Below are 26,375 nucleotides of genomic sequence, written 5' to 3' on the forward strand. Positions count from 1 at the left end.
TCCCAGCTACCTTGGCCTTAGCAGCCATCTCCTTCCTCAGCGAATGGAAAAGCACCAAGTTTTTCTTTCCAGATTGCGCCATATGCCCTACAATAATACATTGCAACTCGGATCAAAACAACTTAGAATTATTAACACAGTTTAAGTAATAAACAGATACCTTCGATATCTATTATCGGATGCACCGAATTATAAACTCTAACTAGGCCCTTAGTGGGCAACTTATCAACAAAATTCAACAAGATCTCCACCACCTCCTTATCACCAGCCGACAACTCATCCAACCCCATGTCCTTATACCGAGAAGGATTGCTTGTCCAACTAAAAGGGAATTTAGTACTCCCATCTGCGTTCAAAAAATGAGCTTTGCCTCCGTCTTTAATGACAACCTTGAAGTACCCGTCCTTGAAATGCTTGAAAGACTGCTGATACTGGGGCGACTTATCAAAGATAGCCAAGTAGCCGGCCGGCGGGGTCTGGTGTCGTTAAAATATAAGAAAGCGTAAGGAGTGGGCTCCAAATATAAGGATTGGCACAAGATGCGGAAAGCTTGCAAGTAGGCCCAACTATTCGGATGCAACTGCGTAGGTGCCACATTCAGTGCCCGCAATACGTCCATAGTGAAACCATCTAATGGTAACCGCACATGAAGTTGAGAAAAATGGCACATATACATGTAGAAAAACTTCTCGGTGGTACCCTCCTGTCCATGACATACCTGGTCGATAGCACTAACTCTCTCCAGGGAAACGATGTCCCTACTGACGCTCTTGGAAATGACAGGTGTGTAGTTTAACCAGGAGTTCAGTAGACGAGACCACCGGAACAAAGATGATTAGTTGCAGACGTCGGCAGCCGCCCACCAATAGCCGCCTTTTGCCGGCCAATTGCTTTTTGCCAACTCTTCGGGGGGATCTTCTCGAACCTCCCTCACCGTCTCCATTGGAATTCCACTTATCATGCCCCCAGAACTTGTAGCCTCTTCGTCAAATTGTCTACCCCTACTTCTCTCTGACTCCGTACTCTCACTACTACTAGACGTAGATAACGATATACTATCACTACTAGACATACCTGTTTTCGTGTTTACGGGAAGATGTCGGCTGAATTTGGGAACTAGTCGGACAGTATGATGCGCACAAGATCTCTGAATTCAAGACTCTCGCAAATGAACCAAGTAACCCCTCACACGTTTTGAAGCCTATATTTATAGTCCAGGATCCCAAACGACGAAAACCCCTTCCCGCCAAAACAATACACCAGACCAGTCGACACCATCATTGCGAAAGATATAACTTTTAAAAACGACGGCGCAAAACTTCTTGATTTGACCCTGACACCCCTTCACCTACCTTCAGATGAATACCACTTTCCTAGCCTTAACACTGTTCATCACACTTAAAGGCTGGGGGACTGGTGTATCACACCTGGACGGTTCCGCTATCATACCAACACATATCACCCTTAACCGACAACTCGTATCGGACAAGGTTGGGGGACTGGTGTACCATACCTAGCCAAACTCAACCAAACAAGTAAACAATACATACAAAGCAGTCAAGTACTCGGCCTAGACCGACTACCTCAACAGACCCGGTAAGATTAAAGCCCAGGTCGACCACTCCAATAAACTTAGTAAAAATGGAAGCCCCCGTGTTCAATAAGTTTTGAGGGCCTGGGTTAGGGCCCAGGCCCACTCACAGCCCAAGCTAGAGCCCAAGTTAAGGCCCGACCCATGAGGTAATCAGACATCATTAATGCTCTATAAATACGCGTGAACCCCAATAATTAAAGGTACGCATTCATTAATCACTGATTTGACCTTCTGAGAGCTTTGACTTACTTGAGCTTCAGAGACTCTTCTGCAGGTAACCCCTCCTGGGTTCAAGCTGACATGTATCAACCGGGGAGAGGCCAACTAAGGAGATAGTGGACTACATGGTAAGGTGACGTTTGTGCCTAACTCATTTTATTTGTTCTTCTGCAGGAACATCCAATATTAAAAGAACATGTGTAGATAAAAAAAACACTAAATTAGCAAATTATAAACAATAAATGCAAACTCACAATTTTATCTATTAATCAACATATACATTTATAACACCTAAATCAAACAAAAATAACTCAACACTTCTTTGAAGTCATGTCCAACTCATAATTCAATCTTTCAAATTTTAATATACAATCTCAAGTTAAAAAAAAAATTTGTTCAAAACATATACAATATTGTAGTTCAACTATTTATTTGGTAGTTTTTGGTTCCTAAAGTAATAACAATTATGTAAAACAATGAAATATTACCAAAACATTCACAATTTTAAAGAAACTCTAACTAATCAAATAAAATAATAATAGAAAGTTTGACCCAATTGACCAATTGAGCTAATGATAATTTATAAGCTGATTAAAACTATGAAATTTTAGAACACTCACGTATAAAAATATAGAAATCACAAGGAAAGAAGGAAAAAATAGTAAAATTTAAAGAAAAGTAGTATACTAAAAATAAAGTTATGATCTATTAGAAATAATTTGTACTCACCTTCTAACTCTCATAATCTATTTAAGAAAAGGTTGAAAAATTACTTCGAAAAATTAGAGGAAATATGGGGTAAGTGTTTTTTTTTTCTAATAGTATTATTATTAAAAAATATTTATCAATTTTAATTATAATAAAATTTAAACGCAATATCAAACTTATAAAGCACATTCAGTGTTAATTAAATAGTTAACTTTTGATATATATATATATATATATATATATATATATATATATATATATATATATATATATATATATATAATCTTTAATATTCAAATATTGTTTTTATTGGTCTTTAAATAATATTTTATAACTAACATATATTTTTCTGTTTTTTCTTTCTATATTTATTTAGAGATCATTTATACAACTTACATGGTACAAGTTCAGAGAAAAAAAAAAGGTCATTATAAAAAACCAAACTAATCTTCAACATCATTATATCTATGACTAAAATTTGAAACCAATATTTAATTGAACTGAATAATTTTACGCTGATTGATGTATGAACTCAAACAAATTCAATACACTTCTCCATCAATACACATATCTTAGGTTTGGAAAATATATAATTATAATTTTTTCTCTGTGTGAAATTGTTCAATATATATTTTGTTGTTTTGAGATAAAGTAAAATCTTTTTGAGATTTTCTGTGTTTATATGGAATTTTTTTTTTACTTGTAGGTCAAACTAGCTTTATTAGAAATAAACTCGTATTTCAAAGGAAACATTTGTTACAATTTTGTACATAAAATAGTCTCTAACTTAGGTTGGTCCATTTAATCTAAATAAAAGAAATTGTTTTTTTATCGAGAATATAATAAGAAAGATCAACAATTGATTTGTCTATATTATATTTAGTTTTTAACATATTATAACTAATAACTTTAAGAATATAAAACACATTTAATAACTTTTTAAATAAAATCATTCTTTTTGGCATATTAAAACATAAATTATATCAATATTCTAAATTATAATTATAGTATAAAAATGATATATAAATATTGCATATTCAAATGCTTAATAAGAATTTAAGTAATTTTTTAATAACATGTTAATAAGAGATTATTGAATGAAAAATAAGAATAATAAAAAACATTGAAACCCAATTCAATGTAATAACAATAACAAACTAAATTAAGATTTGAAATGAAGTGAAATTGGTAGTTAGAAGATTTGAAATAAGAATGAAAAAGAAGCAAAAGCAATTGGCATAGTTAAAACGTGGGAATGGAATGATAAACAACGACGTCGTGTGACCTCCCAAAACCGAACAACAGGTATCTTCACTATAAATGCATTCCAGCTGCTTAGTTCCTCTTCTTCTCCTTTCTCCTATCTACCACTTCCCTTCATTTCTCTTCCAGGTTTCCTCTTTTTCATGCACTTTGTTCTAGATCTGAAAATAGTTTCTTTTTATGTTGAAAAATGTGTTGTTTATATATTTGTATTGAGTCCCTCTTTTGGGTTTTTGGCCTGGGTGTTTTGTTTGTTTTTTTGTTGAAAATTGATGCATTGCGTAATTTGAGCTAAAGGTTGGTTTTCTGGGAGGGTTTGTCATGATGGGTGTCTTTGAGCCGGACAAAAATTTGGAAATTTTTCATATTTGAGCTCAGATCTGTTGGTAATTTGTGAAAAATTGATTGTTGTGTTTAGGAAAACTGAAAAATAATGAAATGGGTTGCGGCTTTCTTTTTTTTTTTTTTGTGTTTAGGTTGAGTGGATCTGTTTGCATATTGGATCAGGAGTGTAACAATTTTGTAAGATGATGGTTTTATTTATTTTTTAAATAAGAAAACACCGCACCGGTGCTAGAAAGAGAGATGAAAATAATTTTATTGAATAGGGTATGAGTGTTACAATTTTTAAGATCATGTTCTCAATGTTGAGATTTTCTGAGTTTAATTTTGTTATATGTTGTTGTGCGTCGTGTGTGTGTGTGAGAGAGAGAGATAGGGAGATAGAGACATATTCTGAAAATAATTGTGCTGTATAGATTAAGAACATACTTTCAATTTTGACATGTTCTGAGTATGGTTTTATTATTTTGATGCATAGGTGTTCTACTCTGAAATAAAGGTGATTTGAAGATGAACTGTTATGGTCTTCAAAAGAACGCCTTTGCAGCCTGTGAAGAGATGAGAGGCTCTGTGAATTTCGTTGATAAGAAGGAGTCCGTCGTTTGCCCTAAGCCACGCCGAGTTGGGGTTATATCTAACATGCCTATGAGGCACTTGAGATGGCATTTCAAGTAAATATCAGAATTCATTTCTTCCCTTTTAATTTTTGATGACATTAATCTTTTTTGGAAGCCTTTGGGTATTGATTTGTGTGTTTCAATTTTTCTTGAAGTCAACAGGCCGAGGGTTCTGATTCAAAAGGTGGGGCGGAGCTACTAGAGATTATGTTTAAGAAGGTAAGCTATGAACTTCATGAAAATTTTCTTTAGGCCTAGGAAGACAAATTTCAATTAGGATAGTACCATAGTAATGTATGAATTTGTGGTGTGATGCATGTTTTATTTCTTTTGGTAGACAATTTTTGTTGTACTTGAAATAAAGGTTTTAAAAGTTGGTTTGCCACCATGACTTCGGTTGTGTTGTGATATTTAGGATTGTGGACTTTTCCTGATCACAATTATATCTGCATCCGCTAAATTTGTTTGTAATATCTTGCGTTGTCAATGATGCAATCATACAGCTATAGTGACTGAAATTTTAAACCATGATTTGAAACTTTGTACGATGGTTTTGGCTTCAAAGGAATATAGTCTTACAAGAAAACTTGGCTATTCTGTGAGGGGTCTTTCTGATAGATTCCATGGGTCATAGATTGACATTTTGTTCATTCTGATAACTTTGGTTTATGAATTGGTGTGCGGTATGCACAGGAGAGTTATGGGAAGGAGTTTTCAAATCAGGTAGCTTCATCTCCTCCATTTTTTTGTGGATCTCCTCCTGTTCGAGCTGCAAATCCCGTGGTCCAGGATGTTCGATTTGGAGAAAAGCATGATCCATCGATTACGACTTCATCACCATCAGGTTTATTTTCTCCATCCTCGGCTTCTGGCAAAGCAGGGTTTGTTAGGATGAGTTTCGGACTTAAACCGTCCACAGTTAGAATTGAGGGATTTGATTGCCTCAACAGGGATTGCCAGAATTCTAGGATCCCTACTGTTGCCTAAACTCCATTCAGAGAAGTGTACATAGAAGAAGATGAGTGACTGCTTATAAAAATGACTTGACTTAACTAAGGTGAACATCTTTGAGGGAAAATGCTGAAGAAGCAAACCTTGTGTTCTTGAGAGGGTTTGATGTGTAAAGAGAGCTGTTCTTTCTGTAATATAAGGTTGGATCTGAGTGTTTTTCTAAATTTTGTTTAGGTCATCACCACGAGAATGTCCTGTATATAGAGAGTTGGTGATTCTGGATATCAACCTTGTGAATATGTTTAGCTAAATTTGAAAGCTTGTTTATTGTTCTTAATGCAATTAAACAGGCATTTATAATGAGAATTGTTAATAATTCTATACCTTTGTTCAAGTTTATGGTATCAATTTTGTTATTTATAATGAGAAATGTGAATGTCATTGTGATTGAAGGAAAAGTAACTTTGCTTTGTTTCATATACTCTTGGAATTGATATGTTTGGATTGTCTTAGAAGGCACATGGATATTCATTATGCAATAGTTCAAATCAGGTTCTCCATATGTATTGCAATCTTTCATTAATTTTGGTCACACAATTTCAAGCAACTGTTAAAGCAATCATGGTTGACAATGGTTCCGAGTTCATGAGCATCACACATTATTTTTTCATTCTCATGCATGGTATTGAACATAAAAAAATCACATTGTGGAACATAGCATTGCCATATTCTTAATGTGACACGACCTTTATAATTTCAACATCACTCTTTTCTGGGGTGAAGTGAATGTGTTTTAGCTGCTATTTATCTTATAAATTGATTAACCTTTCCTTCATTGCAAAATAAATCATTCAGTTGAATAATTTTACAAACATCTACTATCACTTGTTTAGTTTTTTATTGTTTGTTATACAAATGAACTCTTACATTTTACATTCAAGTCTAAATATACAAAGTGATGTGAATGTGAAAAGTGAAGCAAGGACTTGGTTTGAAAGAAGATTAAGACTTGTTTTCTTAGTATATAGAGAATCTTGTATAAATAAAATACAATTATCATTTTTTAGAATTTTAAGAATAAAAATCATTCGTCTTTTTTTATAGAAATTCTTTCATGCTAGGAGTTGAGTGCAAATAGTGAACACCTTTGAGGGAGGAATTTCTTTTTAGGAATTGATCGATTTTTTTCCTTGCATTAGTTTTTTTCTTTTTTTAACATTTGTTTTTTACGTCTTGACATATTTCTCAAAGTGAGTTCAAAATGACAATTCAAATTTAGGAGTTATAAGTTGACAAATACAACTTCTCTAAAGGAGATACATTTGAATGTCTGAGGAACAAAAACAATTATTTAAACATGAATTATCCATCAAAGACAAGGAAAAAAAGGAAGGTATTGAAAGAAAAATATTTGGTAGAAAAAGAAAGAGAAGATAAGGAGAATAAAGAATAAGATTCTAGATCCTTTAGTGAAATTGTCGAAGAATAACCTATAAACCGCGATTCCAAAACATTCATCTATTTTCAATTACAAATATTTTCTCCTATTACAAATATTGAATCTACCTTTTCTTTTGAAATTTATAATTGTATGAATCCTACTATTTTGTTTCTTAGAGAAGAATTAAGCATTAAAGAATAATGACAAATATTTTAAACGAATGAAACTCAAACAGGGATGAAAATACTTTCAAAATTATTTTTCTAAAGTATTTTTTTTTTTGTGATTACGTGGATTTACAAGTGTATGAATGAGATAGAAGAAAATGAGCAAAAATACATCATTCTTAGAAGAAACACTAAAAGCATGGCAAAATAATGTTCTTGCACACCAAAAATGTTTTCCCCCTATTGTTTTGTATTTCTTGAATTTGAGAAGAGTATAATAGGAATTTGCTAAAACAACCATATTCTCCATTTGGCATGCATCATCATTAGTTTCTAACATTAGTTGTACTTGCTCCAACGTAACATAATTTGGTTGCACTAGTATTGTGACACAATTTGGTTGTACTAGTGGTATTGTTGCAATGGTTTGAGCTTCATGTGTTGCGTGAGTCTTATCCAGGACTTCAACATTTCCTAGTCCTTTTTTTTCCACTTTAACATTAGCCTTGACCTTTGCCTCAATGGCTTGAGCATTTGCTCGAGCTTCAACTTGTCGATTATCCTTAAACTCAACTTTTGTACAACTTTTCTGTGTGCATCATCATTCTTCTTGACACAAGCAACATGTAACTTCGCTTGAAGTTTTGAAATAAGAAATGATGCAAGTGTATCAACTAACTTATAGAAGTTAGAGATGGTTGTGTATATGTAGGCACATAATTCCTTACATATTTTAGATATGGTGTTCTTGATCATAAAGGAAGGTCGTTATCTTCAAAATGATTGACTTGGGGACGATGTATATAAGGAATAAAAAAAAATATTAGAGAGGCTTACACAAAGATCAACTAGATTGTGAACAAAGACAAGTAACAAAAAAATAAATTAATATGGATCAATTAAAGTGTTAACCAACTTCAATCTACATCCATAGTTAGAAATTCATTAATAATAAAGATTACAACTCAAAATTTATGTTAGTGAACTCTAAAATTATGGTCGGTTAAAATTGATACAAGGTACTATTTATAAAAAATAATTGTCATAACTAACTTTGTAGGTCATGGCTAAGCTACTAGAGAAGCCATCTAAATAGTGCTCCCACAATTGTGCTCAAAACATCAAGAGAGTTGATTCTTTCATTACAAACAAATGAAGTTACAAGTCTTATGTAGGGTAGATTATTCGAAACCACCATATGCTATGAAGCCAAACACATTGAGAAGATGCATGAGCTAGTCAAACAAATCACCTTGTACCACTAGACACTCTTGAAGTATCAAATTGCATGTTGCATCAAACACTCTAGAAGCCTTAATAAGATTTTACTAAGTTAATCTTCATAAATTTCTACCTTAGTTCAACACAAATCTTCTTAGTCAGAATCACTCCCTACCACTAAGCCATTATAGGCTTAATCACCAATCAGTTAGATTTAATCCAAGCAATGAAAGAACTTTCTATCAAGCATAACTTTCGGAAACGTATGATTTGTTCATACCTTTGTCACCTTCATATATCCTCGAGCAATCTCATTTCTCATAAAATGAAATTTGACATAAATGTACTTAGTTCTTTCATGGTAGACTTGCTTCTTAGATAGTTATATAACAATGTTGTTGTCAGTGATAACACATATTACAGAAACACTTTTATATCTCCATTGTATAGTGATTGCACTTTCCAAAAGCTTTATTTCCTATTTTTATCTCATTTTCATTTTTTTTAGAAATAAATTGGGTTCTATGAAATTTGGTTTAATTTTGTTTTTTAGCTCATATGACCTTCACTCACTCTTTTGGTCATAATTTTTTTTGTAGATATCATTTTTGGATGATTTCCATTATATTGAAAATCATATTTTACAATTCCAAGACTTTAAATTTAATGTATAATTTCTTGGACTTGAAATCATCTGCAATTTTCTACGATTTTTAGAAGTTGGAGTACATTTGTTGAAAAATTGTAAACTAAACCTTACAAATTAGTTTCTTCCTTGTCTTAACTAAACCTTACATTCGAGATTAATTCAAGATTAGAAGATTTTCGCTTAGTTTTGTTCTTAAATTTGTGGAAGATATGTTTACATTTTCAATAATTTAATTTTCTTGGTTTTTAATTTCTTGATCTTTAAATTCATTTCTTCTTGGTCTTTAGGTACTCCTTGTTTTGTCTTAGTAGTTTTCCCTTGAATTTCTTTGAGTAGTTTGCCAAAACTTTAAGTTTTATCTTGAAAAGGTTTCACAAAATTAAAAGTTTCTTTCACTCCTTTTGGTGGATATTGAGTGTAGCCTTGCTTTATTTACATTGGGAGTGTGATCTAAACACTTGGATGAATTTCTTTGGACCATACTCGGTCTCGAGTTTGGTTACCAATTGTCACTAACAACTTCTTTTGTCTTGGTTTTTTTTGAGTGTGTTGTTGTAGGAATCATGGCAAGTTCATCAAATACACATACTCCAAACAAAGACCATATATGGACCTTTATGGAACAATTGAGAAAAGATAGGGAGCAAAGAGAACCAAGATTCCAAGAGTTCATCCAAGGACTTCATGCTAAAGAGCAAGAAAGAGATACTAGGAAAATGGAGAATTATAGGTGCAAACCATAACAAAAGAAGGAAACTCCAAAGATTCCTAAGTTATATGGTGAAGGTGATCCCAAAATCTATCTTGATTGGGAAGCTAGAGTTGACCGAATTTTCAATAAATATCATGTAAAGGAAAAAGAACAAGTTGATCTAGTAGTGATAAAATTTTTGAAGTATGTCAATACTGTGTCATAAAGTTTGTAAACATCCAAATCAAGGGCTACTCGCGGTATCTTTGATGGACATTAAAAGTTTAATGCACGCTAGATTTATTCCTTCCTACTATTAGAGGGAGACTCTTTTGAAGCTCCAAAGGCTTCAACAAGGGTCCATGTGTGTGGAAGAATATTACAAGATGATGGAGTCCATGCTTTTCAAGGTAGGACTCCAATATAAAAGTGAAGAAGAAAAATTGGCAAGGTTTGTGAGGAGTCTCAAAAGGAGATTAAGATGTGGTTGAATTGTATAAGTATTCCACATTTAGCAAAGTTTTCCACTTGGCCTTAAAAGTTGAAAATCAATTGAAAAAGAAACAAGAGGTCAAGAGGAACACTCCTTACAATGATTACTACTCTCGAAAAGGTAACGAAAGAAAAGATGAAAGAACAACTTCCAAGTCTCTACAAAAACCACCACCTAAGGGTTATTCGACTAGAGTTTCTAATGATAAAAGTAAAAGTAAGTCACCAAGTAGTCACACTCACCCTTCCACTTCTCAAAGATTAAGTTCCATTAAATGTTTTAAATGTTTAGGGTATAAGCATATTACTTTGAATGGCCCAGCCAAGAGGACCATGATCTTAAAGAACGATTATGATGTTGAGAGTGAACATTTTTCTTATCCTTTTCCCAAAAGTACTTCTTCCCCTTCTTCTTCTTCAATTGAAAGGACTAAAACCCCTTGAAGGTGGATTGTTAATGGTAAGGCTCCAACTAGGGCAAGTTCCTAAAGAACTTGATCCTTCTCAAAGACAAAACATTTTCCATGGAGGGTGCCTTATCAATGACAAGATATGTCTCTTCATTATAGATAGTGGAAGTTGTGTAAATATGGCTAGCCCAAGGGTGGTGGATAAGCTTGGCTTGAAAACCATCCCACATGCCAAGCCCTACAAGTTATCATGGCTTAAAGAAGAAGATAATAAAATAACTAAACAAGTCCCCATTAACTTCTCCATTGGCAATTTTAGGGATAAGGTGTTATATGACAGAAAAGTCTTTTATGATGGCCATACAAACACCTACGCTTTCTCCTTTCAAGGCAAGAAGTTCACACTTCTACCAATCCACCCTCCACAAGAGAATGAGGACCAAAATAAAATAAAAGATGAAAAAAAAAAAGAAAAAGGGCAAGTTTTCACCAAAGAGTTACTTGCCTACAAAAAGAATTTTTCAAAGCAAGAGGTGCAACACCATTCTTCCTTCTCTTCCCAAACCAAGAAAGATGAACAACAACACAAGCAAGAAAGGGATAGTGGCATTAGAAAGAAATAGGACATCTCCCAAACAAGGGATGGAATCATTAAAGATCGAGAAAGTTCTCATCAACTCAAGTCAAGCTCCATCAACAAAGATTCATGAATTTCAGGTCAAATTCTCTCCAAGAAGGGGAGGATGTTGAAGGTTTGATCCCTACCAAGGATGAAGGCCCATGACATATGCTTAGAAGAAAGGGTGTTCTTTGAGCCTTCCTTTGCTTTTGTTTTCCATAGTTTGAATTCCATGAAGTTGGCTTAGTTGACTATTTTAAGTTGACTTGTTGACCTTGACCTTAGGTTGACTTGTTGACTCAAAGATTAACTTAACCTAAGCCAACATGCTAATTCGTCTTTACTTGTTTTGTAGGTTGTTTAGGAGGTGATGCAAGAGAGGACAATTGGCACATTTAGATGGCTTTTAGAAAGCACATGTGGAGGACAGACAAGAAACACATGTGGAGGCTTTTAGAAAGCACATGTGCAAGAGAAACATCTAAAAAGGATTACCACATGCCTTGGCCACCAAGAAATCTAGAAACATCTAGAAGGAGCATCTACCTTGCCTTGGCCAAGAAGGCTTCTAGAATGTCCATGTGCTCCTTTGTTGACCAACTTTCTAGACTCTAGGTTTTGTTATTTGCATTCTAATCCTTTTTGGAACTTTGTTCTTTTGCTTAGAGACCACTAAACACTTCAATATAAGGGGTCCTCTAACACTTATAAAAGGGGTTGAATATTTTAGAGAAATTAAACACCTTTGTGTATCAACCATTTATGAGAGTTTCCTCCATAGGGAGTGAATACTTTTAAGCCTTATCCTCCATAGAAAGTGGCGGCACACATACACTCATCTTCAAGGTTTTCATGGCTTCTAGCCTAGCCTTGTAGTGGCATGCTTCTCATATTTTTACCATTCCTTATCTTTCCATTTTATGTTTTCTTTTTCTTTTAATTGTTCTCAATTTTCTGTGGTTTATGCGCATTCCATTTCCTTTTTGTTTTGAATCAATCCATCATCTTCTTCTCTTGAGCTTTGTAAAAGGAACCTTCACATCTAAATGACATGCTATCTTAATGTCCAGTGGAAATTTCACTTAGCTTTCTTAATCAACTCACATCATATTCAATAATCTTGAAAATGATCATGATAATCCTACATCAGATCGGCCCAGGTTGTGCTCTATATTGCAAATTCTAAAGAAACTTAGTTTTGTTTTAAATCAACTACAACAATGGTTATCAAACACTTTAGATGGTGATAATCTAGTCTTGCACCTTTAACTCTTTGTCCATACCCTTTAATCATAAGGCTTCTATAATTCCTTTTGTGATGCCAATATACTCTATGTCAATGATTGACAAAATCACTACCTTTTGTAGATTGACCTTTCCAAATAATTTCAGTACCATAATTAATAAACACAGCCCATGAGAGATTTCTTGGTGCCTAAACACTTAACAAAGTTTGAGTAAATAAATCCTTCTACTAGAGCATCTTTGGCAAATCGTCTCGCTCCATCATTTACTAAAACTCTTCCAAAAATCCTTCAAGTAACAAAGAATTCACTTAAGAGTTTGCCATTAAGCTTAACCAAGATTACAAATGAACTTGCTAACTACACTCATAACAGGTTGTGTTAAGGTGTGTGCAAATCATAGTGTACATCACAAAACCAATTATATTAACATATAGAATACCATCCATATAGTTTTGATCTTCCACTGTATTCAAAGACTATCCATCACTTAACTCATAGTGAGATGCATGAGGTGTGGATGCTACTTATTAATAATTTTTCTAAGATAGTTCTTCTAAGACACGTGTAAACACTTTAAATCACATTGTCTAGTGATCTCAATCCCCAAAATAATCCTAGCAACCCCAAGATCCTTCACATCAAATTTGTTGTTCAACTCAAAATTAGTCTTATCAACTTTTGACATACTCTTTTTTGCCAGCAGAATGTCACCAATACATAACATCAATACTATAAAGTGATATTCTACTAGAAACTTGAAGTAGACACGAGTATCGTGTTCACTATGTTCAAAATCAATACCTGCAATCAACTTATGAAAATGTTTGTTCCATTGCCTTGAGGATTGTTTTGGACCATACAAGGTTTTGCTTAGCTTGCAAATCTAATCCTATTATCTCCAACCTTAAATCTTATGGTTGCTTGATGTAGATGATCTCTTCTAAGTCTCCATGTAAGAATTAAGTCTTAATGTCCATATGTTCTAGCTCAAGGTTAAACTCAACAACCATAGCTAACAACATTTTAATGGAGTTTTGCTTTACAACTAGAGAGAAAACATCATTATAATAAACTCATTCTCTCTTAGTAAAGCATCTAGTCATGAATCTCACCTTGAATCTTTGTTGATACGTTCCTATAGTGCCATCTTTTCATTTGAGAATTCATTTACAGTTGACGAACATAAAACCCTCGAGTGTACAAACAAGAGTTCTCTCTTTACTTGCTAATGTAGATAATGCACTAAAAGATTCATCTTGTAACACCTCACTAACAACTACTAAAGAACATAGAATAAGCTATTCATATGAACAATAATACTTTTGGCTTAACCAAGTATTCTTTGAACTACAACTATTTTTCCTAGTAATTGAGTATTCTCTACCTAACAACCATTCCTAACTAAGATGAAGAGATTGTATGATTTTGTGATCATTGATCACACTTTTTCTCGCTAGAGAAGATAATTGTCTCTTGATGCATGTAAGGATGTTTCTCTCTTTCTTCTAGCTTGTTGAAATGAACACTAGTAGTATTGTCTTGAAGCTTTTGTTGGCTAAAAAATATAGCAACATTTTTTAAATATGCAAAATTTTCAGTTTCTTCTTGAATATATTTATATAAAGTCTAGAAGAAAGTAGTTGTGGAAGAATTGTATCTGGTTGTTGAGTAGCTTGAGCTCTTTCGAATGTATGTTTCTTAGTTTGAAAAGCTTGATAGTGATGGATGTGTTTAATGCACTTCGGATAACAATAAGCGTTTCTTTCTTCTTCACACAATATCTCAATAGTTGAATGTAATTATCTTTTTTTTGGATAGTGTGTTTTTCCTTTATTCATCTTAAATTGCAATGTCCTACGAAGTTCTCAGTTTTTCCAAAGTTGAAAATGTTTTGTTTAGGAATTTAGTAAAGAAAAACATCTCTGGCTCTTTGTTCAAGTGATCCTTTTGATGTGGCTTGTCCTTTGTTTAACGAACCTTTTATTATATGGAAGAGGTAAAAACATTCCCTGCAACATAGAATGACCTTTTTTTAATTGTTTTTTTAATACGAGGTTAGTTCAGTTTTATGTATTTTATCATTTGAGAGCAGTTGTGCTTTATTAGACATAAACTAAGACTGCACAGTATTTTTATAGTTTATCAAACAAAACACTTGCATTATTCCTAATCTATTGTGCATTAAGTTATCATCTTTTAAATGAATCGTAATCATGTTTTCAAACTTGCCTATTTTTAGCACTTAATCAAAATCATAGGGCATTGGATTTTTCTCTAACACACTACTCACTTTTTTTGCCCAAGGAAAAATTTATATAGAACATCATTTGAGCTTAATTAGCCAACTAGTTGAGAGAGCATAAATCTTGTACATGTAAATAGACAATATTTCTCTCTAGTGAGAAACGTTGTGATATATTGATCAATAATCATATAATATTTTTATCTTGGCTAAGAGTGATTGATTGTCTGGAAAAGAATACTCGATTACTAATCAAGAGTGATTGTTGTTCAAGGAATACTTGTTTAAATTAGAAACGACTTGCTGATAGAATACTCATGTGGAATCAACCAAGAGTCGTTGAAAGCTAAAAGACTATTCATATGGGGTTATTTGAAAGTCAAAAGAATACTCCTATGAGGTTAATTAGAAGTGCCTGGGAATCGTAAAAATACTGAAATAATCAAGCCAAAAATGGCTAGGAACTGAAAGAACACTTGGGTAAGTTATGAGTGATTATGGAAAGAGTATTTAGTTAAAGCCATAATGACATGTGGAAGAAGTACTCATAAAATTAGTGAAGAGTTGATGACTTACGCCTAGTCATGCCATCTAGTAAAAAGAGTTAAAGCTTGGAACAATAGCTTTTTAGATAATATAGTATGGTTCTAAAGAGGATATGGACCCTCCGTATTTGAGGACAAATCCTCCTCAAGAGGGAGGAGAAAAAGACTTGGGCCTAACTAGGGGCCCAATCAAAGGTCAAATAACTAGAAGTATGCTCAAACGAATACAAGAAGACATAGAGCATGAAGATTCTAATGGGTTAATGGGTTTCAAATGCTTTTCACTTAGGCCAAAGAGGACATCAAGATTCGATGGCCTTTCAAATGGGCTAGTAGTATAGTTTTTAATTTGGGCCATGTAATTAGGCCATGATTTCTATAAATGTCTTGTAAGTAATGCGCCCATGAACCAAATCACATAGCCTTTTAATTGGGCTTTTAATAACCCAATTAAAAGAGCAAGGTAGGTTTACATCTAATGGCCTAAAAGCTTCATCAAATTGATTTCATTTAGCACATGTGCAAATTCATGGAAAATGTGACAAAGCACATGTCTTAGATCTAACTAATTCTAGTGCCAATTCCATTTGCACATGTGTGGAATTTCCATTCGTTTAGGCACCAATTCTTGGTCGAATGGTTCTTCTATAAAGGAAGGCCTTCCATCATTTTAAAATCACTTTTGGCTGTGTAACGACATGGTGTTGAGATCACTCTAGAAAATTACACTTGAGATTCCCTTGGCAAGAGCTTCCTTAGGATCCCCTTTTGCCACCCATCCTCAAGGATTGGCCTCACCTTCCTAGGCTTCCTTCATCACCAATCCATGTCATCCCAAGTCAAGCCTTCTCCTCATTCAATTTTTTCTACACCGCAACTCATGGAGCTTCCCATCCATCATTATCTCAAATGGAGCTTCATCATGTGGTATCAAGAGCTAACTCAAGCCATATTCCTCTCGATTTGAGGTAAGTATCTTAGTTCATTTTCAATTTTTGTGTTGTTTTTTAGCTTTCCTTAATTGTCTTGTGTGTTTCCACCATTCATTTTATTTTTAATTGATTGTATGATGATTCATTTTACTTCATCCTTTGACACTCACTCAAGTGACACAAGTGATAGAGGATCAAGTACAAATGAAAACTAAAAAAGATAGAGAGAAAAATCAAGAAAAGAAAAACGCTTCTACCTATCTTTGTACCAAGGGAGTCACATACTCCAAGTATCTAGGTAGGATTTCAAGGCCTCCCAATAAACATATCCTAACCTTAAGGGGCAAAGACTTCTTTAGAAGTATAAATGAAGTTAATGGTTGCATTACTAAGTTTGTCCTTAGTTTTCTATCACCTCCACAAGTGGTAAAAGACCAAGAACAAACTAACTTAGCCCATAAAATAAGGCAAAAGAGGGTTGGGTTGTCTACAGTAAACCCTTTTATAGTCTTTAATAGTGTCAATACAACTTATGTTGAAAATCTTTTCAAGATTATTTTGAAACAACATAAGGTCATCATTGCAACCAATAAAAATGTTCCTACTTCCAAGCACCCTTATCATTCAATTGATATAAGGTTTCTAAGTATTTGGAGTCACATCTTGATTGATGTTATGATTAAGGAGAATTCTCTTCTCAATAGGTTAGTTAATATCATAATTACATTTTTTTTAGGTTATTGTAGGATAACATTTGATCCCGAAGGAAGAACTAAACAACATGATCAACAATAAAGGAATGGTTGGCATTAAAGTATCATGTGGATTTGAGGACAAATTCTCTTCAAGTGGGAGGAGATGATGATTTAGGCCCAACAAAGGGCCTAATCAAAGGTCCAATAACTAGAAGTGTGCTCAAAAGAATACAAGAAGATATGGAGCATGAAGATTCCAATGAGCCTAATAGGTTACAAATGTTTTTCACTTAGGCCAAAGAGGGCATCAAGATTTGATAGGCTTTCAAATGGGCAAGTAGTATAGTTTTTAATTTGGGCCATGTAATTAGGCCATGCTTTGATTAAATGTCTTGTAAGTAATACACCCATGAACCAAATCACCTAACCTTTTAATTGGGCTTCTAATAACCCAATTAAAAGAGCAAGGCCAGTTTGTATCTAAAGAGCCTAGAAGCTTCATCACATTGATCACTCATCCCCACCATCTCCGCGTTGTAAGGCCCTATTCTTTTATAACCTTTAATAAAAAGGGCTGCCCCAAAATCTGATGGGCCAAAGAGCTGGCCCAAAGGATAAAGCTGGTCTGGAGTTGCCCTAACGCTTCCACTCTCTCATTCTCACAGATTCAGCCGTCATCTCTTTTTCCCCTCTCACAGAAAGCTTTGCTAGGGTTAGGTTCCTGCCATCTTCAAGTTAGCTCGAAGTTGCTTCCTACTCCATATAAGTACTATGGCTAGCCCATACTTGTCTCCATTATTCTCTTTCGTTCTTTTTCCAGTTAGGGTTTCCAAGTGACCCATATCGTGCTTCTGTTTCTCTATCTTTTCAACTCCTCCTTTCGTTCCTTGAGCTGCTGTGCTCGTGCATTTTGTGTCGGGTTATTTTGCTAGCTTGTTTCCAGGTAAGGGAAGCTAGAACCCTATTGTTCGGTACAATAATGGTTGTTTTGATGATATTCCGTGATTTTCGTGCTTGTATGTGACTGTGAGTGCATGGTATGAGTTGTTTTGTTGTTTGGGTATGAAATTGTGCTGATGGTAAAGAGGAACAGTGGCGGAGTCTGATAGACTAGCCTAGGCGAGCCTGTCTCGCCTAGGCGAGAGTTATAGGGGCTCGCCTAAGTATTTCTTCGCGAAGGGTCGCCCAGGCGACCCGATGTATGTTTTAGGCGAGTGAACGTCTCGCTTAGGCGAGGAGGGTCTCGCCTAAGCGAGAACGCACGCAGGGTTCTCATGCTGGAAGTCGAGCTCTCGCCTAGGCGAAGGGAGCTCGCCTGAGCAAGGGTCCTCCTCGCCTGAGCGAGGGTCCTCCTCGCCTGGGCGAGACCTTTCTGCCTGAGCGAGATGTTGGGCGAGAAAGGGGTTGGTCTTGATGTTTCCTTGATTTCAAAAAGTGAACAACATGCTTGTATGAGTTTTATCTTTAAATTTATGAACTGAATGGCCTGTATGGATGAGGTGGTGTATGAGTTGTGATTTGTGAGCTTTAACATGACGTGAACATGATAATTTTATGAGATGATTCATGAAATTGAAATGATGAGTTTGGTATGGGTTCGACATGAGACATGAAAGGGTGGTATTGATGTGGCATGGTAATTGTATGAGACAGAGCTCCACATTCTGGGTTCGAGAACAATGAGTTGGCATGGTTTGGTTGGGATCGCTAAAGAGGTGGATTACGAGAAATTCTATGTATATGTGTATATATATTATGTGTATGCATGTCGAGTTTGTTTATTTGATTAAGAAAGTTGGGTTTGTGTTAGTGTGTAAGTCCTTGGGATCTCTAGGTGAGATTCCCAGGGTCGCGCTTCAGTGGTCGGGACGTAATTCCATGGCCCCTGTTAGTGGGTGTCCATGGTGGTGCCCCATTTGTATAACTAGGTAAGGATTCAAGGTAAGGTTGCATCCTGACGCTCTAAGGGGTCAGTTAGTCTCACCTAGAGCGGACTGACTCCTACGGTGAGAGTAGCAGGAGGCATGAAATTCATTAAGGGCTAACCTTGTGGTGAGGGAAATTGATTCATTGTAACACTTGTAACACATAGCTCGGGGGTGAGCAACTCGGGGGTGAGCAGAGGTATCCACCACAAGTGCGGGCATCCGCTGAATCCGACCAAGTTATACGTATCCGGATGAGTCGAGTCGAGTCGTATTGTATTGATGGAAAAGTCTTAACATGCTTGGATGTTGTACTGATATTGGATGGTGAAAGTATATTTAATTGTATGATAAAGATGTTGATTGGCTCTAGCTTACCCTTTTCTTGTTGGTTGCTTTATATGTCGTGTTTCTATCTTTGCGGTGATCATCAATTTATTGATGGGAGCAGACTGTTATGATGCTCTTTTATTTTTGGTGGCACCGTGGTGTGCCTTAGTTGTAAGGTCTCATGTTTAAACTCCAGAACTGCGCTGTTATATTATAATCATGTGACGTTTTCTTTTAATAACGCTCATTAATTAATTGGGGCGTTACACGCGTCCCTGTTTAAATTATTAAAATACTCATAATCATTAACTAACCTTTATATATATATATATATATATATATATATATATATATATATATATATATATATATATATATATTGCACACTTTCCATTTTTATTTCTTCTCATTGTTTGGTTTGTCATGAAATTAATTTGAATCTCCAATATATTTATTGTCTCTTCTCAACCTTTATGCAATTATGTTCAAATGATTTATGTCAATTAAATGTTTTTTATGTCTCACATTTGAACATCTTTACTCTTTTTTAATATTTTTATTTATTGTATATTTTCTTTTCACATGAGAATGTTTAAAACTATCAATTTAAGTGCTTAGTTAACATAAACCTTTCATTTACTAGGTAATATAAAAAATTCATCTTCTTTATTCTATTATTTTTTTTTTCATTTGAATAATTTTTTTATTTCGTTAAAACAATTTTCGTTATCTATCAATCATCGACTAAGTTGATATTTGAAAAGTTTTCTTAAATCTCTAAGGTATTTTTCATCTTATCATACCCTTAATTATACATTTGTTTTCCTTGTACAATTTCACTCGATGATCTCTCAAATTGTTTCTAAAACACATTTGATAATTTTTATAATGTAAAATAGTATTTTGATATTTTTTATATAATTATTTTTATTCTCTAATTCATTATCATACATGTAACTTTATCATTATATTTGTATAAATAAATTTTATTTACTATAACATAATAATGTAATGTAATCCCATGAATTCATTTTATCATCATTAAAATATATTGAAGTTCAAAAGATGAAAGATCTATATGAAAATTCTATTATTATTAGTTTAATCTTTGTTATTTGTGTGATTTTGATCAAGTAATGTAATATAATTTTTATTAGTGTGTAAAAAAAGAGATTTTATTAGAATTTAAAAATTGAAGTAAATAGACATTTCAAATAATTTTAAATTTAAATATTTTTTTATATTTCTTTAAAAATATTTTAAAATTTATCAACTAGGTTTAATTAATGCTTGCATATTTAATAAATGTCTTGATTCTCAAGAAATGTTTTTTTGTATTCTAATTTGAAATGTATATAATTATAATATAATTTATTTTTAAATATTTGATATTAAAGAAACAACATTCCTATCATTTTTGAATATTTAATAATATTATGTTTCTTTTAGTGTAATTTTTTATTATTTTATAAAAATTAGTTAATTTAGTAAGGGTACATTGTCGATGAGGATATGGATGAGACAAAAATTTGATACTTGTTGGGTTTGGATATGTAATGATTTTTTTTCTCTTAAAATGTGTATGGGATAGTAAAACATGTCATCACCGTTGTCATCCCTAACTACAAGTTTAAAAAATACTCCATTTTGAATTTCACAATATTAGTATGCTTAGTAGAATTCAATCTATTGATTGAGAACCAGATGTAGTATACATAAAGAGATGAATCAGTATAAAAATATCTTGCATATCCTTCTTTCTTCGTACCCTTCTACATAGTACATATAATAATAAAAAAGTGATAGAAGAAGAGTTGTATAGAAATACATGTTTAAAATGCTTTCAAAAAGTACATGTAAACCTTAATATGTTATAATTCACCGGAAGCAAAAGTCACTAACCACTTGTAATGAAAAAGCTATTATTTGAGCATTTCATCATCATATGATATTTACATAAAGTTTTAAAAAATAATTAAGATGCAATTTAACCTAACTTTTTTTGTATTTTTACTATTTTAACAAATTTATACTTAACTTTTGTCTTGTTTTGATATGCACATTGTTTGGATTTTTTTTTTATCGATAATAAAGAAAATATTAATTGGGAACACTTGGGGTGTTTCAATCATATTACAAAAACATCTGAAAAGAAGATTAAACACTAAGATTACACAAAGAGATTAGAAAGAAAAGAAAAAGACATATAATCACACGGTTTTGATAAACATCTAACAAAGTTGGATCTTTCAAAAAAAATTCTAGTATTGTTGAACCAGTCCATCATTTGGATCTTCCTGTTATCATTCTTGTAACATTTCAGACTTGTAGAGGGAAACCTTCAAAGAGACTCTCATTAGCCAAAGTGAGTGTGAGAATCATCCTACAACAAAGAAAGAGCACTCTAGACTAAAAGTTTTAGAGAAAGGTTATTACATGTATCTGCAAACAAGAACCTCTACCTAAGTGTTCATAGGAAAATAGGAGCTTAAGGATCTAATGTAAATAAGACGACATAAACACCAATCCAAGTATGAAAACTTTGCTTTTGATATTTTATTTGTAATCCATATCCAAGCCTTAACGTGGGCTAAATTAAACACCTCTTCCATATCTTTTTCATTGTTCCTAAAGATTATATTATTCCTATGTGTCCAAATAGACCATACAATAGTTACCCACATACATTTCCAAGTTGTGTTGCCTTTATTGTCTATCCCTAACAAGTTAAATTGTTGGAAGTGTTCTTTTGGTATATTTTGGTGTGCTATGACAATTCCAACCCATCTATCACACAACTTCCATAAGCTTTCTGCTATAGTACAACCAAAGAATAAATGTTATATTGATTCTTCAAGTGTCTCACATTACACACACACGTGACATGTCACATTCACTTCTCTTTTGATTAAGTTGTCATGAGTTGCAACTCTATTAATCAGTAGTTTTCATGCAAAGTGTAGTGTTGATGGTAAAGCTTTAATATTCCAAAGCTAACCAAAAATATCAATGTCTTCTTATATTATTCTATTTATAATTTTATTGTATGGGTGATTTCCCAGTAAAAATATTAGTCTCGTTGTCTTTTCACTCTCATTCATCCTCTTTGCACTTATCTAATCAACATTGTCCCAACTCATACATTAAATTAAATATGTGAACTTTCTCCCATTCAAAACAATACATTTGTCATTGTAATTTCCATTCTCAAAATTCTTCATTCCATTTTCCAACCTCCCCTAATTTAGCTTCCTTGTAGAGGAATTGACATACATTCAAGGATAATAACTTCACTAAGCCAACTATCTTATTAAAATCAAATAAGGTTGCCTTCTCGTCTACACCAAGAAATGGTTTTATCAAGTCAATTCCCTTTATGTCCCTTTCCATCTACTTGTTTAAGTCATTGTCTAGTCTCCATTAATGTTGTTTAAGCTTGTGGAAATTTCATCTAAACTTTGTATTTCACTCGAATTGTCTAATTTATGTTTCACACTTAACTAAATATTTATGTTACACACTTAACAAAATATTCCTTAAACAAAATTACTTGGATTCATTAATCAATTCTGCATTCAAAGGATATACAAATACTTTATACTTTTTCTACAATACATAAAATGTACAATTTTTCTCTGCAAATCCCTATAAAGTATTGGAAACATCAAATTTTGAGTATTAATTACATTAGATAAAATGTTGAAAATTATAATTTATTAATGAATAATATCTTTTATGACAAAAACTAACTTGGACAGAATTTATTGCCTATAGACTAAAGTTGGATAAACATATTTGGTATAACAATTTTGTTAGTATCATATCACCTTTGAATGACATCTTTAAGTTATGACATCTTTATTTAAGTTCTGACGACATTTTAGTTAAAAGATTTACTAACTATTGAAATTATATTTTATCTGAAGGAATACTTAAAATTACTTATGTGAACTGAAATTTTAGGAAGACTGAATAATTGAAAAAACATTTACATACTTATTTCTATACTAATATACTTTACTCAGAAATACATCAAAAAAATCAGTAAAAATGTTTTCATCATCTAAAGTACATAACGATTCTAATTAAATTCTACATAAATTAAAAAATCACTTAAAAATTCAAGTTTCTATATTCAATAGAAACAATTATAATGAATTCCAAAGCTTTCAATATTGAAATCATCTTGATACTAAAGAAAAATGCTAACTTACAAATTTCCTTGATACACATGAAAAAATATTACTTCAATTTCACTTGTCATATTCTTCATCTCTACTATTATTTTATCTCGAAACAAACCTGTATTAACTCATCGCTTTCTCTGCTAAAACTCATGCAAAATAATGCTGAGAAGGTTACGTTCAATAGAACTGAATGTAACTATAATACTGTAATAACGATCCATTAAATAGACCTGATTGTAACTATACGCAAGAATATTATCAAACACCCTACGTTGCATGGGCAACATTTTGAGTATAAGCAACCAGAGATACCAAGTTCGCTAGAAAATAAAAAATATATATATTATCGCTTGCATTTGTAGTAAAATAGAAAAGAAGCCAATTGTACTCTTTTCAATAAATCCCGTCTCGATTAAATAAAACATTTCTCAATGCAAAATCTTAAACCAAATCATCTGAACCTAAACAAAAATAAGACATCTCGTACACCAAAGACATAAATGCATCTAGCGAAACCTGTAAGAAGCAAATAAAACCTATTTCTTCTTGTCTCCAGCTCCACCAGCCCTACACACCAAATGATAAGAACATAAGCAATAGAAAACCACCAAAGAATAATAAACATTAAAGAATGTCAATTATATTAATAAAATATATAGGGTATTGAATACAATGTTGACAAAAGAACATAGAACAACCTCATCTTCCTGAGAACATTGGACATCTCTTCTCTCTTCTTCTTAGCGCGTTTATGGGTTCCAAGCTTTCTCTTCGCAACCTTCAGTGCCCTCTTATCCTTTCCAACCTTGAGTAACTCAGTTATACGCTTTTCATAAGGTGCAAAACCAGCAACCTCTCTGATGAGGTTCCTCACAAAGTGCACCCTTTTGCTGGTTTTCTGATAAGTAATATATTGTTAGGAACACAAAACATAAGAATGTTGAAAGCAATGTAATGGTGAACAAAGGATTTATCCACACAGCTTTTGATCTTCTCTTTTATTTCATATAACAAACATGAAAATTCAAGACATTTTAACAGAGATGATTCACTAGAAAAGACTTCAAAAACTTGAACCTTTTGTTTGCACTATGTCAATAAATTGCAGCACAAAGTGTATAACTTTTACAACCATAAATAAATTGCTGCACAAAATGTATAACTTCTACAACCACGATTACAAATATTGAGTTCAAAATTTGAGTGCACCCACAGACAAACAAAACAACAAAGATAGTAACAACTAAAAGAAACAAAATTTTCAATACCAATATTGCAGGGATGAAGCTACCTCTACTATATATCTCTGAAGTATCTATAAACAGTTCACTTATTTACTTGATTTTTAAAAGTAGAGTAAATACTACATAAAGTCATCTTATTATTTCACCCAGGATAGACAAATCTCTCTTCCAGATTCGAACCTACTCTTGACGTTTTCGAGATATAAAAACAACAAAAATTTTGTAAAGTCACTCGCACTCTTTACGCATAACAATCTCTCCCAGCTCTGAAAAACCAAACAAAGTAAGCATATCCACTATACCCAATACATTACCTCCATTACACTTATTAACACAACTTAAATATCATTATAAACCTCATTTCTCGTAAGAAATCCCAAGAGTCGACAAAACTGCATCTTTAAAAATAGAAGGAAGAAAAGGTTGCCAAACAATCAAACAAACGAGGCACTTGAGGACATCCTTCATTCATCATTCTTGATTAATACTCTAATTCTAACAACACCACGCACAATCCAAAATTCACAAAACATAAATCTAAAATGTTCAAAAACCATTTAAATTTAAATTAACTAAAATTAAATTAATCTTACCCCTTTGCGATCGGAGGGCCGTGGGGGCAATTCCTTCTTGGTAACAATGTGACCCTTGTTCAATCCAACAAACAGACCCGTACTAGGTGGTTTGGGTGCCATTTTCCTCTCCCTAAACAAACATGATTCAAACTCGTTACTAGTTTACACAAAAATAAGCTAATAGAGAGGTAGAAGAAGTTGTGCAAAGGGATGAGTGAGACGAATTTGAAAAGCACGAGAATTACCTATCTTTCTAGTTGGAGGCTTCAGAAACCCTAACACTGCTGTGAAAGAGGGAACTAGGGTTCTTCGTTGATCTCCTTAAGCCTTTATACGAGAGGCTCAAATTGGACATGGATCCAATCACAGTTTATATCTGAGCCCGGCCCATAACAATTTTCCTAAAGCCTTATTATTTCAACTCCATCTAATTTAATTTAACATATTTTTTTTCTTTATTTTATTAGGTGTGTTAATTTATTTGTTAGACATTTAAATTTTTGAAAGGTTTAATTGTTTTTCAGTTCGGAAATTTAGAATAATTTTACTTTTCGTTCCTAAAATTAAAAAAAAAAGTTTTTTTAGTCACTTCAAATTAAAAAAAAATCCTAAATATTAAACTTTAAACTTTAAAAAACACATTTTATCAAATTTTGTTTTTATGGAAAAATTAATTTTTAAAAAATTTTAGGGACTAAAACTAATTATAAATAAATATTTTTAATACAGGTTATATTATAATAAAAATTAATTGTAAATAATATTTGTTTAGCATATAAAATATACTTTAAATTTATAATAAATGTTTTTTAATTAGATAAAATATTATTTTTAACGATTAATTATTTTAAAATTAAATTAAGATAAATATACAAAATGAACGAAATAAAAAGTTCAAAAGAATCGTTAAAATTGTTCTAATTTAAAAATACTTATATATTATCGTGTTGAATAAGATTGTAAAATGACCTTCATCATATCACCTTGTTTGGTTGTAAATAATAGGATAACGATATTTTGACGTCATTTCTTTTACTCATATTTGACATTGTCTACGTGCCATTAAGTT

The 26,375-nt window shown here is 32.9% G+C and overlaps 2 protein-coding genes across 5 annotated transcripts; one reads left to right on the forward strand and one right to left on the reverse strand.

The window, feature by feature from the left end:
* Positions 1–3,772: 3,772 nt before the first annotated feature.
* Positions 3,773–6,088, forward strand: LOC114181115. Of its 2 annotated transcripts, none has more exons than XM_028067468.1 (4): positions 3,773–3,826; positions 4,605–4,797; positions 4,899–4,962; positions 5,437–6,088. In XM_028067468.1, exons 2-4 carry the CDS (start codon positions 4,637–4,639, stop codon positions 5,728–5,730), a joined length of 519 nt encoding a protein of 172 aa, XP_027923269.1. In that variant the 5' UTR covers positions 3,773–3,826; positions 4,605–4,636; the 3' UTR covers positions 5,731–6,088. The 2 variants fall into 2 exon arrangements, with proteins under 2 accessions (XP_027923269.1, XP_027923268.1); XM_028067467.1 differs by having other exon boundaries at positions 3,810–3,913.
* Positions 6,089–23,803: 17,715 nt separating this feature from the next.
* LOC114181312 (60S ribosomal protein L36-3-like) lies at positions 23,804–25,662 on the reverse strand. 3 transcript variants are annotated; one of them, XM_028067735.1, is made up of 4 exons: positions 25,552–25,662; positions 25,325–25,436; positions 24,186–24,385; positions 23,804–24,054 (listed from the first exon to the last, which is right to left on the reverse strand). In XM_028067735.1, the coding sequence occupies exons 2-4, from the start codon at positions 25,424–25,426 to the stop codon at positions 24,024–24,026; spliced, it is 333 nt and encodes a 110-aa protein (XP_027923536.1). In that variant the 5' UTR covers positions 25,427–25,436; positions 25,552–25,662; the 3' UTR covers positions 23,804–24,023. The 3 variants fall into 3 exon arrangements, with proteins under 3 accessions (XP_027923536.1, XP_027923535.1, XP_027923534.1); XM_028067734.1 differs by having other exon boundaries at positions 23,816–24,385; positions 25,556–25,649; XM_028067733.1 differs by having other exon boundaries at positions 23,847–24,385.
* Positions 25,663–26,375: the final 713 nt, after the last annotated feature.

The sequence above is a fragment of the Vigna unguiculata genome, chromosome 4, assembly GCF_004118075.2.
Source record: "Vigna unguiculata cultivar IT97K-499-35 chromosome 4, ASM411807v1, whole genome shotgun sequence".
NCBI lineage: Eukaryota > Viridiplantae > Streptophyta > Magnoliopsida > Fabales > Fabaceae > Vigna > Vigna unguiculata.